The sequence below is a fragment of the Camelus ferus genome, chromosome 18 (assembly GCF_009834535.1).
Source record: "Camelus ferus isolate YT-003-E chromosome 18, BCGSAC_Cfer_1.0, whole genome shotgun sequence".
Lineage (NCBI taxonomy): Eukaryota > Metazoa > Chordata > Mammalia > Artiodactyla > Camelidae > Camelus > Camelus ferus.
In genome coordinates, this window is record NC_045713.1 from 9535780 (window position 1) to 9549528 (window position 13749).

Sequence of the window (13749 nt, forward strand, 5' to 3'; positions counted from 1 at the left end):
AAATGTAAAAGAGCTAAACAAACCAATCAGAAGACAGAGACTGGCAAAGCGGATGAAAAAGCGTGACCCAACCACATGCTGTCTATAAGAAACTCGAAAGTAAAAGGATAGAAAGAGATGCCATTGAAACATTCATCAAAAAACATTCATCAAATCATTAATCTGAACTAACATCAGACAAAGCAGAGAAGGGAAACTGACCGGACAGAATGGGACATTACATAATGATTGTAAGGGTCCAGCCCCCAAAAAGATAGCAGTCCTAAATGTGTGTCCACCAAGCAGAGCTGGAAAACACGTGATGTGACACCCGACAGAGCTGACAGAGGAAACCAAGAAACCCACAATTACATTGGAGACATCAACACCCTTCTCCCAACAACTGATGGAGCAGCGGGACAGAAGGTCAGCAGGGGCACAAAAGAACTCAGACCACCACCAACAGGCAGGCACCAACGGACATTCACAGAATGCTCCACCCGGCCTCAGAATGCCCGTCTCTCCAAATGTCCACGGAGCCCACGTGTAGACGGACCGCATCGTGGGCCACACAGCAAACCTCAACAAACGTCCAAGAAATGAGGTTACAGAGTGCGTTTCGTGGAGTCAAACTAGATGTCGACAACAAAAACAACGGGAAAGTCTTTAACTCTTAGAAACCAAACAACACGATTCCAAACAATCACGGGTCCAAGTGACTTACAGGAAATGCATTAAAAAATACAACATATCACAGTGTGCAGGAGACAGTAACACAGTCTGAGGGGGAAGAACCACAGACACAAGCGACAGCCAGGATGGACCTCAGAGCACCACGGGAAACAGCAGAAGGAGCCAACCCCAAGAGGTCACACACCACACGACTCCATTTACACGACACTGTCAAGATGCCAACATTCCAGAGATGGAGGAAAATCAGTGGTTTCCAGGAGTGAGGGATGGTGGGTGGGGAGGGGGGTGGGTGTGACGTCAAGGGGCAGGATGAGGACATCTCTGGGGTGTCAGGGCCATCATGAGTCTTGACTGCAATGCTGGTTACACAGGTCTACACATGAGATGATGTGACCCAGAACTACATACGCACCCTGCACCCCGACATCGGTCTCCTGGTTTCGATATTGCACGATTGTCACGTGAGGCGTAACCACTGGAGGAGACGGGGTGAGGGTGCCGGGGCCTCTCTGCCTTAGCGTCGTGACTTCCTGGGAGCCCGCCATTGCGTCACAGCGAGCGTATGACAGGCTGACCTCGGACTGCATGTTAGGCAGGGCACTACCGCCCTTTCGTGGGCTAGTCTATGAACCCTCACAACAACCCTGAGAAATGGTACTATTATTATCATCCCTGTTTTTCAACAGGAAACCGACGCATCACTTGCTAGAGGAAAGCTACCCTGGACGCTCCAGATCCTGGAGCAACAGTGTTGAAAGTAAAACTCTCTTCTGTCGGGACTGAGAAGCTCAGGCTGACTTCATTTGAATAAAGTCAGTATGATGCTACCCAGAGACTTGTTTCTGCCCCAGGAAAGCTCCTTCCGAGGGTGTTGCTGTGGGGATTAGTCGCAGTTTCAGGTCAGGGACTCTGAGTTCACGCAGTACAGTCTCCGAACCCAGATAAGAACTCTCCTGCGGAACCCTGGGGAAAGTCACCCCACGTTCGCTGAACACCTCCCCAGACGGGGCTGCAGTGACCCCTCGGGCAAGACTTCCACTGCTACACAGCCCTGGGCATGCCTAGACCCAGGGGAGGGCAGTGTCCCGCTGCTCAGGTGCGACGGTTGCCAGGCTCCTCACAGGGCCCTGGGCACGCTGGCCACCAGCACCCTGCCGAGCCCCTGCCGCCCAGACTGATCGCAGCCCTCGAGGTCCAGCTCGCCTGGTGGGGAAGGCAGGTCTGCGCACAGACCAGCGTTGCAGCGGGGGGAGCCCCAGCCGCTCCCCCAGCGGCACGTGAGTACGTGCAGATATTAAAGAGCAGGCAGCAATCCTGGCGGTGGTGAAGGTGACGAGGGTGGTGATCATTAACTGCAGCGCCACGGGTGCTTCAGGGAAGGCAGCAGCAAGGGTCACTGGGAAGAGCCTCGGCCCTGGGCGGCAGAGGGCCTCGCCAGAAAGCCCGGTTCTGCTACTGGTTGAACTCGGCTGGACGCCTAACCTCGCCGAGTCTCCGGGTCATCACCAGAAGACAGCTGTAACCTATCCAGGGGCTCCTGCAGAGACCCACTGAGGTCGGGCATGTGCAATGCCGTTAACACCAAAGAATTACACACACGGGAGGTTTCTGGTAACAGCACCCCCAGTGACCTTATCACAACGCCGAGCCTCAGGGCACACAAGGACTACCCTAGTCCTCTCCACCGTGCCGGACAGGCCGGGCGCAGGTGGGCTCCAACCACCGTCGGCCCCTCACGCCCACCGCTGGTGCGAGGCCTTCCTCTGGCCAGTGTCGCCCAGCTCCTCAGACCCCAGGCCAGGAGTCAGACCCAGGTGTCCCTCCAAACCACGTGTTCTTTCCCCACGGATAATCCCAGCACTGATGCTGACTTCCCAGCCACTGTCATTAGCAGGCTTTCCTGCTTAAAATCAACAAAGAACAGCTGGAAACACTACCTTCTTCAGCTCGATGATCTCATCGTACATGTCCTCCTTCTCTCTGTGGATGGGGGTCCCAGGGACGGAGCCTGCAGGGAGACACACAGCCCTCTTACAGGGCCGTCTGAAAGGCAGAAGGAGTTCTGGGCTATACCTTAAGGAAAATCTGCAAGTTAATAACATTATCCTTTTTTTTTTTTTTTTTTTTTTAGAAAAAGGAGAATAAAAAAGAAAAGCAAAAGTATTTCCACATTTTTAAACTGATCGTGCTCTTTCCCCAAAAGTGAGGAAATCCAGAAAGATGAAGGAAGAGAAAATGAAACATGTGAACTCGGGGCTTAATTATAGTAAAGGAGTAAAGAAGGGAGTCTAACGGGGAAGTGATACGATAAAAAGCAAACATAATAAAAAAACAAAACACAAACAGCAAACAATAAAAAAAAACACACACGCGCTCACACTGACGAGCACGCCCGCGTCTAACGGACGGTGTGCGGGGCGCTCCGCACCGTGTGATCCCTGACGGGCCAGGACTCTGACACGCAAGCCCAAAATGGCCCTGCCGGCGGCCAGTGCAGCAAGGGGATGTCGCGGGCACTGGGACACGCTGTCTCCACGCTTCCCACGGGGCGGACAGGAAAAGCAGTGCCAGCAGAGGGAGGAAACACCCAGCTTAACACCAGACAGGAGGACAGAAACATGAAAACTAACCAACTCTTTCTGGTGAGATTTGGGCTTTTTAATACTCTTTACAGTTTTTATCTCTAAGACTGTTTATCCAGTAAATTGAAATAGGACCCCAAGTGTCAGGAGGTAGGCACACTGAAGCCTGGGAAGATGTCCCCGCCCACATCAGGGGCGGGATGGGCCTTCAGGGGCTACTGTCCTCAGGACACCCGCAGACTCCTACAGATGGAACCCCAGATCTCACTGTCAGAGCTCACCCCCAAACCCCAGAGCCCTTCCTCTCGCTCTTCCTCAGTGGCGGCCATGTCACCATCAACATGCTCACCGTGGCTGGCAGAACGCCTGAGATTTGACCTCCTCATTCTTACGGCTTCTGTCAGATAGTCGGGGGTGCTGCTGGGGGGGGTGGTCCACGCACGCTCCAAGGTGAGGTCTGATCTCAGGGCTTGGGTCAGACTTCCTGGTTTGAATGTGCACGGATTTAACAGAACAGGTACAAGCAGGAACAATAGGAGGCGTGGTCTCTATAATCAGCCTTCCGGATGAAGAACGCTCAGGGCGACCAGCGGCGTGTGGGACACGTTCGACCACCAGCCCTCAAGACAGATAAAGCCCCGATCGGCAGCATCTGCCCATCTCGGTGGTCTGAGTATTCCCTCCGCCCCCAGCTGAACAGCCGGCCCCTGCGAGCCAGGAGGGGCGCCACGGCACTCCCCGGGGCCCCACCCCGGGCGGGCGGCGGTGCCGGGCCAGCTGAGGCCCTCGCACTCAGACCGCACGCAGACCGCACTCTGCGCTGCGTGAAAGCGGAGGCGCTGTGTCTTTGAGAACGTTCAGAACACTGTCGTGCAGGCGAGCGGTATTAGAAGCTCTATCTCAGTCCCCACCCGCCATTCTTAGCACCCCTCTCTGGGGCACGAAGGGCTTCTGCGGGGACCACATACCTTGCCTGGAGCTTCCCAGCCACAGCTTCTGGGGGGTCAAGGACATTCTGCTGCCGAGGGGCATGCTCGCTGCTGTCCTCAGAGCTCTCCAGGAGGCCACTTTTCTCGGCTTAGAGTGATAAGGTGACTCTAAAAAGCCAACACACGGTTTCAGAGGCGCAAAGTATCGATCCCCCTTGACATACGTGCTTTAGAAAGACAAAAATGACAAAGCAAAACATTCGCAAAGGCATAGTAACAAGCCCAGAATAGCACATTCTGACAAAAATGAAAAACATGTTATAACACATTATAAAATGCAGCTATGCTGCATATGTGTACTTACATCTGTTTTTAAAATCTTATTATAAATAAATAACATAGGGGAAATTTATTTTAAAATATGAATCCGGGGGAGGGGGAGGGTATCGGTCAGTGGTAGAGCGTGTGTTTAGCAGGCACCAGGTCCTGGGCTCCATCCCCAGCCCAAATAAATAACTCACCACATAAACCTAATTACCTCCCCCCAAAACAGAGACAAAAACAGAAAACAAAATAAAACATGGATCCAAAATTCTACCGATATTACATTACTTAGTTTCCCATTCAACTTTTTCAGATATGTGTGTATTTCTACAGAGTCGCAGTCACAGCGAACACACAATTTTATATCCTTTATACTTAACACTGTAAATATTTCTTTCATGTTGCCACAGAATATGCAAGTAATATTATTTAGAACTTAGTATGTAAAATAGTTAGAAGAAATGAGAAAAAAGTAGACTTTTCCAGGGCATTTTTTATTTTGTCATCAAAATGAGGGAGAGATTTTAAAATTATATTTTAATCTGGGATTTTACTCTTTAATTATGTAAAGTAGGGAAATTACGCAAATGTATGCAAAACCAAGTTGTTCATAAAACGTAGTTATATTTCTTAAATACCAAAGAAATTTATATCTGTAGAAGGTCCTGAGATTCTAAGTCTAATATATTTAATTTCTTGAAATTTCAAAGATTTTTCCACGGTTTCAGGATTTATGGAACGTTTTCCATTATTGTTCAGGACGAGGGAGTAAAGACACATTGGACCCTGAGGCACCTCCAGCCCCAGGACCACTGTGCTCCACTTCCAGGGTATTTGGAAGGCCTTCCAAACTTTAAACATGCATTTAAGTGCTCATTCATGAAAGTCAGTGATCAGAAAAAACCCACAAATGACATTTCCCTCCTAAATGGCTGGGATTCACCAATAAATAGTAAGAACTCTTCAGCGAAAGGTGGCCTATGGAGAAAGCCGGGAAGAGGGAAGAGGGGACGCAGCAGGAGGTGGACATCGGTGGTGGCTGACGCCCTGAGCACCAGTGAACCCGGGAAGCCCGGAAACATGGCCGCCGGCCCGCCCTCCTCAGGGGGCTCTGCCCACTGAAAATCGCAGAACAGCGGGGGCTACAGACCCACAGCGATCGAGATTGGGCATTAAAGTAAAACACTAATTAAGTGAACAGGATAGACATGGCCCTGCTGCTCTGGCCCGGAAATCAGACAGGAGCACACCTACGGAAAGAGGATCGGGAAGCGGGCGGCGGGGGCCCGGGACAGGGCGGCCCGAGACCTGGGGAGGACGGCAGGGCCCTGAGAGAAGAGGCAGCTCAGCAGAGGGGACACAGCGCGTCGTGTCGGGTGAGCACTGTGCTGGGGGCCAGAACTTGTGCGGGGACGAGAGGTGCCCGGCATGGCTGGGGTGAGCACGGCGAGGCCACTGAGTTACAGCGCACCCCATCCAGTTTTTAACGCTTTGGGGGGTCTGGCCATTCTAAATTACATGAAAACACAATCCTGACATTCACAGAAATCAAGATAAAATTTGATTGTTAGTATTTTCAACACTTGAAATGTTTGACTTCCAGGAAGAATAATGAAAGATGGTCTAACCTTAGGTACTTTCCCGACAAAAAAGACTTAAACAAAATGGTCTGAAACGAGGAGGTTTAACACACAAACACCCACACTTTCACTTCACATCAGCTCTCAGTTTTCTCCAGGGAAGGAGAGCAAGACACCCAAAGCCCAAACTGCTGGATGATGTCTTCCCAATGTTCACATTTACTTGTAATAATAAGACATGCTTGCTTTCCTTTGCAGGAATTTGTCTATCTAATTATGTTTTCTGGGGCTAATATGAAAGCTCATTTGTGTTCTCTGAGTGTCATGCTTAGGACAGTACGCTGGAAATACACGTGTACGTAAGAAACATACAGACAGATGCGCACACACACTTAACAAAGTCGGGCCAGGCTGCAGGACTGTGGGCAGCAAGGGGAAGCCAACCCAGGGCCTGGTCTGTCCCAAAGACAGCGGGAAGCAGAGAACTCAGCCCAGCACCCGATGAGCTGCTCTGTGTCTCAGGGAACAAATCCTGCCTTTCCTTCACTTTGATGGCCTTGGGAAGAGCGAGGCGACTTCAAAAAGAGAACACAAAAGGCTGGAAGCACTGCGTCTTGTGGAGGGGCTCCCTGGGACAGTGACAGCTCTGGACCTCAGCCCCTGCTGGGCCTCCTCCCACTGGGACACCTGGGGAAGGCGCTGACCCAGGAGCGCACCCCCAAGGTCCCAACACAAAACGGAGCAAACCGGCAGAAAGGTCCTAAGTATTCAGAGAAGAAAACGTCCCTGACCCTTCTCCCAGGACACCAGGAAAGACAGTTCCCGAGAACCAGCCTCTGAGTTAAACTGGGAATTCGAAAGGTGGGCCCTGGTCATACTCACTCGGCGATGTGGGCGGAGGCTTGTGGAAACTTCTCCTCTTTGCTTTCTGAAAGAAAGCAGAGACCATGTAAAGCAGGCGGAGCCTTCCCCAGCAGCCAGCACGTCCCCGCCAGGGAGCACCGGCGTCCCCGGTGTGCTCAGAAGCGCCGGGCTGGTAGGCTAACCCGCCCAGACTAGGCAGAGCCGGAGCAAAGGGAGACAGGGTGCAGGGAGGCCCTGACACGGGCAGCGCAGCCCCAGCACAGACAGGTGTGTGTGACGGCCCTCCGGCCGTCCCCACGCAGGGGCGGGACTTGGGGGTGAGGCAGAGGGCAGGGGCGGCAGACTGGCCTGTCTGGGAGAGCGCTCCCCCGACAGCCGGGGTGCCCCTTCCACGCCTCTGTCCCCCATCCGCGTCTCACTGGACAGAGAGCCCCCTCACCCCCTGCCAGTGGGAGCACTGGACTGCTGCATGCAGGCCGAGCTTCCCCTGGGAGACTGGTTCGCATCCCTGCTCCTCCCGGGAGCATCGCGGGCCCCCGTCCTCAGTGGCGTGGAGGGAGGACTGAGCTCTGCAGAGCCCCTCATCTCAGCCAGCAGGCCCAGGAAGCCGCCCTGGAGCCCTGGGAGCGAGGGGAGGCTTGCTGGCGGATTTCCGCTGTGCTGCGCTGTGCGCTGGGGTGAGGCTAGAATTCCACCTGCTGGGAGACAGCCCCTGTTCCTGCTTCACTGCCCAGCACAGCTTTCCAAACAAACCCCAGGAGGCCGGGTTGGGGCACCAGTGCGCCTGTGACCCGGGCCCTGCCCACGCCCGCTGCCCAATCTCCGTCAGGCTGGCTCCCAGCCCCAGGGCCGTCGGCCAGGACTGGGCACAGTTCTGAGCCGCAGCTGCAAGGTCTCCTTTCTCACACCTCGGTCACTTCCACCTACGACTCTGCCTACGTCGCCGAGCTCTGCTCCGTCCCCTGGCATGTCAGGGTTTGGGGGCTGGGGGCTGCAGGCCAAAGCCAAATAAATGCAGGACAGGAACTTGTCATCAGCTTCAGATGTACTCTGCGCATAACATTTTAAATTATAATCCCAGTTATTCAGATCCAGCTGAGGCCTTGGGACTTTTCAAACGTCGAGCAGCATTTGGAATTGGGGATCTGGCCCTCAGCGGAGCGTTTGTGGAGGAATTGTGTGTAAGGGGAAGTGGCCAGCCCTGCCCGGCGGCCGCTGCCACCCCTGCGCACTCACCGCACTCAGCTTCTCAGGGTCAGAGTCAAAGGTGATCGCAGACAGACTGTCATCTCCCTGGAGGAACAGATCAAACAGTGAAACCTTCAGGCACCAGTTGGCTCCACAGTCACACTCAGAGCAGAATCAGCCCCGCCGTGCTGCTGACGCAGGACCCCAAAACCCAGCTCCAGGAGACAGCATATTCAGAGCGGGCAGCGGCCAGTGTGTTCCATCGTGCCTGAAGGAACGAGTGGGGACACAAAACCAGACTGTGGGCTGGGTTGCTCCAGGCCTGTCAATCTAGCAACATCATTCCACAGACAACAAAACATCCTTTTAAAAAATTTTTTAAATTAAGGTATAGTTGGTTTACAATATTGTGTTAGTTTCAGGTGAACAGCAAAGTGATTCAGTTACATATTCATCTTCAGGTTCTCTTCCACTATAGGTTCTTACACTACGCTGAATGCAGTTCCCTGTGCGCTACAGGAGGACCTTGCTGATTATCTGTTTTGTGTATCTGCTAATCCCATACTCCTAATTGACCCTCCCCCTCCATTTCATCTTTGCATCAAAGCACAGGAATCTGCGACTGCACCCTGGTGAGGACAAATCAAAGCCCCACGCGCACCCACCCACGCGGGCGCTGTCTGGGCATCCAGAGGGTCCTGCCTTCTGGCTCCAGGGAGCTGCCCTGGCCCAGTGAGCAAAATGGAATCTGCACTGTCTGACGTCAGTACCTGCGTGTCAGCGAGGGAAGGGAACCTTCCCAGGAGAGTCGTGTGTCTGTGTTAGGCCGCACTGTGACACGGACGGGGGCGGCTGTAATGTCGGGCACCCTCCAGCATGCCTCCCAAACAAGGAGAGTCCAGATTAAAGGTGCGGAGTGACTGCGTCTGGGTTACGAGGGGACGGTAGTCCATTCCAAATAAACAGACTCTAAAAAAACCAGCCACTGAATTAGATTTTTGACATCATTAAACAGGTGGTATTTTAAGGTATAAATAGCCAATGACAATTACAGAGAGCAGTTTTCATTTAACAAAGTATATGAGAACGGTGTGCAAAATCCAGGAAGCGAGGCAGGGAACTGCGTACAGATCACATGGGAGACGAGGGAAGCAAGGCAGTAACCGAGCGCAGGCCTCTGGCCTCACAAAGGACGTGCCTGCCGGCCATGGAGGCCAACTGTTGAAACCACACAGAAAAGTAGCAAAACTTTCTTTTGTGAAGGCTTGTCACTATTTCTTTTTTGGGGTGAGGGGGTGTTAATTAAGTTTGTTTATTTTTTTCTAGTGGCGGTCCTGGGGATTGAACCCAGGACCTCGTGCCTGCTAAGCATGTGCTCCACCGCTGAGCTACAAACACCCCTCCCCATACTGTTTCTTGTTCTGAATAAAGTCTTGATAACTTCCAGAAGGAACCAAGGAAGTAAAATATAGTAACTATCTGAAATCACAGAACAACCCAAGACCTACCCCTTCAGTCAGCAGAGTGAAAGAGGCCATACACAGTATGAAAAAAGCAAAGAAACACGTTAAAGGCCAATTCATTCTCCCTTCTCCAAGCACCATCTGGCACCCCCCCCCCACCGTGGGACCTGCGCAGGCGTGTCACTCCAGGGAAACGGTGCTGCCCCTGCTGTGCAGTGGCCCAGACGTCCTCCCCAGGGGAAGAGGCGGGCGGACAGCCGAGCCGAGGGGACTGGCTATGTACCAGCGACTGGAGCGCTCCGCCCCTCCCTGATCCCACTGCCAGGTCGCAGGCACGGTGAGCGGCCATCACGAGCCCCCAAGCCCGCTCCATGGCCACAGCAGCAGGAACGCCCACCGGCAGGGCTACCAGGAGCTTAAGAGCCAAAAGAGCAGAGGCGCCTTCCCGAGGTAGCGGTGGGCCCTGCCTGCCAGGGAGGCGCCTGCAGGCACTGGGGCGCCCCGACTCGGAACGGGCTTGGGCAGACTCAGAAACAGCCCCCACGCTGCACCCAGATCGACCGGAGGGCACGAGCCCTGGTGGCGCTGGGGCTGCCCAGACCCTGGCTGAATGACAAGCCACCCCGACCCAAGAGCAGGTCCCAGGAAGCCAGGCTTACAAGCATGGCGACACACATCCCAGGAGGTCCGGAGGACGCCGCGCAGGTCCAAGGCTGCACTCTCGGGAGAGATGGGAGGGGGAAACCATGCACTAGTCCCTGGTTGCACGGGGGCAAAAAGGTAACCCCCTGAACCATGACAGTGTCCTCCACAACACACACGCACACACGTGCACACACGCACACACGCGCACGCAGTGGTTCAGGGCAAGAGTCTGACTGGCCCAGGGGCCGAAACACAACCTCTGACCAAAAAGTGGCTTCTGCTAACCCAAGAGTAACCCCTAGGTAGTCAGGCTAAAAGATTTAAACAAGAAAAAAGTCTGAGCGGGGAATCAGAGGCCGCACCAACACACGATGCGGGGAAATCGACTTTACAGAGTTAGTTCAGCCATGTCACTCACCAAATAAACGAACCACCCAGCAAACCACACCAACTCCCCGGGGAGGCGCTGCTGTCATGTATGATCTAAATGTCTAGTCAACAAACAGCTGAGACACACAGAGAAACGGGCAAGCGTGATGACTACGCGGGGGAAAGGGCAGGCAACAGAAGCCACTTTTGAAGTCTCAGACGATGGGCTTGGCACACAAAGGCTTTAGAGCAGTGTTATTGTGAGGCTGGAGGAGGACTCAGGAGGCAGGAGGGCACGGTGGCTATGAGCAGGAGGTCCAGAGGGGGACCTGAGCAGCAGAGCAGATGGCACAGAACCCTAGGAGCAGTAAATCTCTATAAATGCTTCTATTCTATTGTTCTGGAAACTGTGAGCCCTGTCGTAAGTGCTGGCTCACAAACCACTGGTGACAGTGCCCCGGCTCCACGTGACGCCTGTGGGCCAGCAGGGCCAGCTTACAGCCATGGCTTAGCGGGCTCCCCGGCACCACGGAAAGTGCTCCATGAAGTTCACGAGCAAGCCCAGAGGTGACTCTGTGCCAAGGGACTTGTGGGACTGGACAGACTGGACAGTGCCTGCCCTCAGGTGGTTCCTGCCTGCTTTAGAACAGCTCTGAACTTAGCAGAGAAACCACCAGTTAGCCTGGGCCAAGGGCTGCGAGTCTCCTAAATGCCCAGAGAGCCCTGCACCAGTCTCTTCCACAAGGCTGAACTCGAGACCATGGCACGTGCGCTCAGCTTTTCCTTGTGTCCTCAGAGCCTAGCACATTTAACAAGAGCTTACATGTGTAAGAATATTGACAGCAGCATTACTTCCAGCACAACCTGGAAAACAAAAGAGTAAAAGCAGGGAAGTGGACAGGAAAAAGAGGAGTATCCAGAGCTTAGAGTTTTAAAAATCATGTTTTTGAAAATACATGGGTATGGGAGGATGCCAACAATAAATTAAACGGCAAAGGACACTAAACAATATAAATACAATCTCAGTTATTAAAAAGCACATGGAAAAAAAAAGGATGTATTGAAAAAAGACTGGAAGGAAATGCACCAAACAGTAACTGTGGTTTTCTGTAGGCAGTTAGATGGTGGGTAATTGATTTTCCAAATCTTCTCTAACGGGCATGAGTAACTTTCACAATCACTACGTGAGAGGTTACTTTTCAAAGATGAAGGAGCAGTAACTGAGGCCAGCGCAGACAGGCGGGCCTTCCAGATGAGGCAGGACTTGGTGCCCTGAGGGACAAGTAGGCAGAGTCAGCAGCTCCGGGTGGCCAGCAGCACTGAGCCTCTACTAGCGGTGAGCTTTGCGCAGCTCTGCTGGGTACTGCCATCTCCCGGAGAAGGAAGCAAAGTGAGCCAGTTCCCTCTGTCTGGAGCCCTCCAAAGGCTTCCCACTGTGGCCAGAATAAATTCAAACTCCAAGCGTGGCCTGCAGCTCTCACAGTCAGGCCCATGTCTCCCTTCCACTCACGCCCTGTCCCCACAACGAGATCCCAACAAGTGTTCTTTCAGGCCTTGGAATCACTGCACTTTTCCACCTCAGGACCTTTGCACTTGCTGGTCCCGCTGCTCTGGGATCTTCTCAGATGGGAAGACTGCCTCCTTCTCATCAGTGACATTCAGAGTCAGAGTGGCTGTCCCCAGCACCCAATCTGGAGCAGCCTCCCCGACCCACCCCGGTTACATGCCTGCTTTATTTTCTGCAGGGCACTCTCCGCTTTCCCTCTTGATCTACATGATCTGCTTTTTGCCGTACTTTCCCCTCACCCCCGCCCCCCGCCAGTGGAATGTAGTTTACTCATCCAGTGATATCTCCAGCAGATGGTTTGCGCGCCAGAAACACTTGATAAAGGAAGAGCTGAGAGCCCGCTTGCCCCGACCCGGGGGAGTAAGCCTGGGGGGCACCTCCTCCGGAAAGCGTTCTCTGATCAGTGCTGGTCAGGGCCCTGCTCCCGGAGCCTGGGGCTTCCTCCCTCGCACCCGGCACGGCTCGGGCCGGTCGCCCCGTCCGATGTCCCCTGCCCTGGAGGCACGGGGCGGGGGGCGGGCACTTACGCAGTGAGCTCCGTCACCCCGCGGGCCGCGATCGCAGGCTCGGCAAAGGCCCGGCCTCGCAGGCGCCGAGCGGCGAGGGCGCAGCGTCCAGGAGGGCTTCCTGGAAGTGGCGGCCAGTGCCAGGGCGAGCGGGGGCTAGAGGCGGCTGGAGGCTGGGCGGGGGGCGGCGGCGCCGGACCAGCCGCACGCGGGCGGGGGCCGGAGGTCCGCTCTTGTGCGGTAACAATAATGGCAGCTGTCACCCGGCGAGGGGAGGCAGCGAGGGGCCCGCCCGCCCGCCCGCCGCGCTTACCGTCTCCGAGGCCGGCTCCCCGGTGCCCAGCGACATGGCGGCGGCGCTGCCCGATCGCCCCCGGGCGCTGCGGGCGCGGCCGTCCGCTTCCCGGGCTCCGCCGGCCGCCCGCCGCAGCCTCAGGGCCAGCCCGCGCGCCCGCCGCGCCCCCGCTGCCATGGCAACCGCGCCGGCCGCCGAGTCCCGGATGTGGCCGGCGTCGGGCCGACCGTGCGCGTGCGACGCGACGCCCGCGGGCCGACAGACCGCGCGCGCGGAGAGCGGGGCGGGGCTGGCGCGGCTCCGCCGGCTCCAACGCTGCCCTGCGAGGCCGTGTGTCACCGGAGTCGGGCACTAAAAACAAGTATTTATTAGGCTAACATTGAAAGGGACAAGGGGCTTGTGCAATGTGCACAGGCTACGAGCTCTGAATGCCTGGCGTTCAGAAAACCATCTTAGGCCCAAGGGTTCTGATGTAGCCACAGGACAATAAAAAATAATAGTTTGCTTTCACTGCACTGTGTGCGTCATGACCATCTTTAGGAACGTTAAGCTGCAAAGTTCACTTAAATTATTAGCCAGCATAATCTGCCCTTTGTCTTCACAGTGGCCTCCAAGGGCATCGACTCTGTCCTCTTACCCTGCTTTATTTTTCCCGCCCCTGACCTTTGTTATCTACAAGAACATCCCACGTCTAGAATGGAAGCTCTCTGGGTCAGGGTTTTGTTTCGTTCTCGGCTGTATCCCCGTCCCTTGGAACAAGGTCTG

At 54.6% G+C, this 13749-nt stretch overlaps 1 protein-coding gene across 12 annotated transcripts in view; it reads right to left on the minus strand.

Moving 5' to 3' along the window:
• Positions 1-13749, minus strand: part of IQCE (IQ motif containing E) — a 41366-nt gene that overhangs the window by 25871 nt on the left and 1746 nt on the right. For 2 of the 12 annotated variants that reach the window (XR_004312626.1, XR_004312625.1), the window contains exons 1-6: positions 13003-13180; positions 8188-8244; positions 6970-7015; positions 4223-4351; positions 3604-3738; positions 2610-2680 (exon numbers count right to left, since the gene is read on the minus strand). Coding sequence is in view for 10 of the 12 variants with exons in the window: in XM_032459919.1 (XP_032315810.1) it covers positions 2610-2680; positions 3604-3738; positions 4223-4351; positions 6970-7015; positions 8188-8244; positions 13003-13161 (597 nt within the window). In the remaining 2 variants the exon portion in view is untranslated. Of the gene's footprint in view, positions 1-2609; positions 2681-3603; positions 3739-4222; positions 4352-6969; positions 7016-8187; positions 8245-8909; positions 9109-12710; positions 12909-13002; positions 13189-13749 lie in introns of those variants that run through there. The other 10 variants (XM_032459923.1, XM_032459924.1, XM_032459919.1 and 7 more) reach the window with 10 other exon arrangements.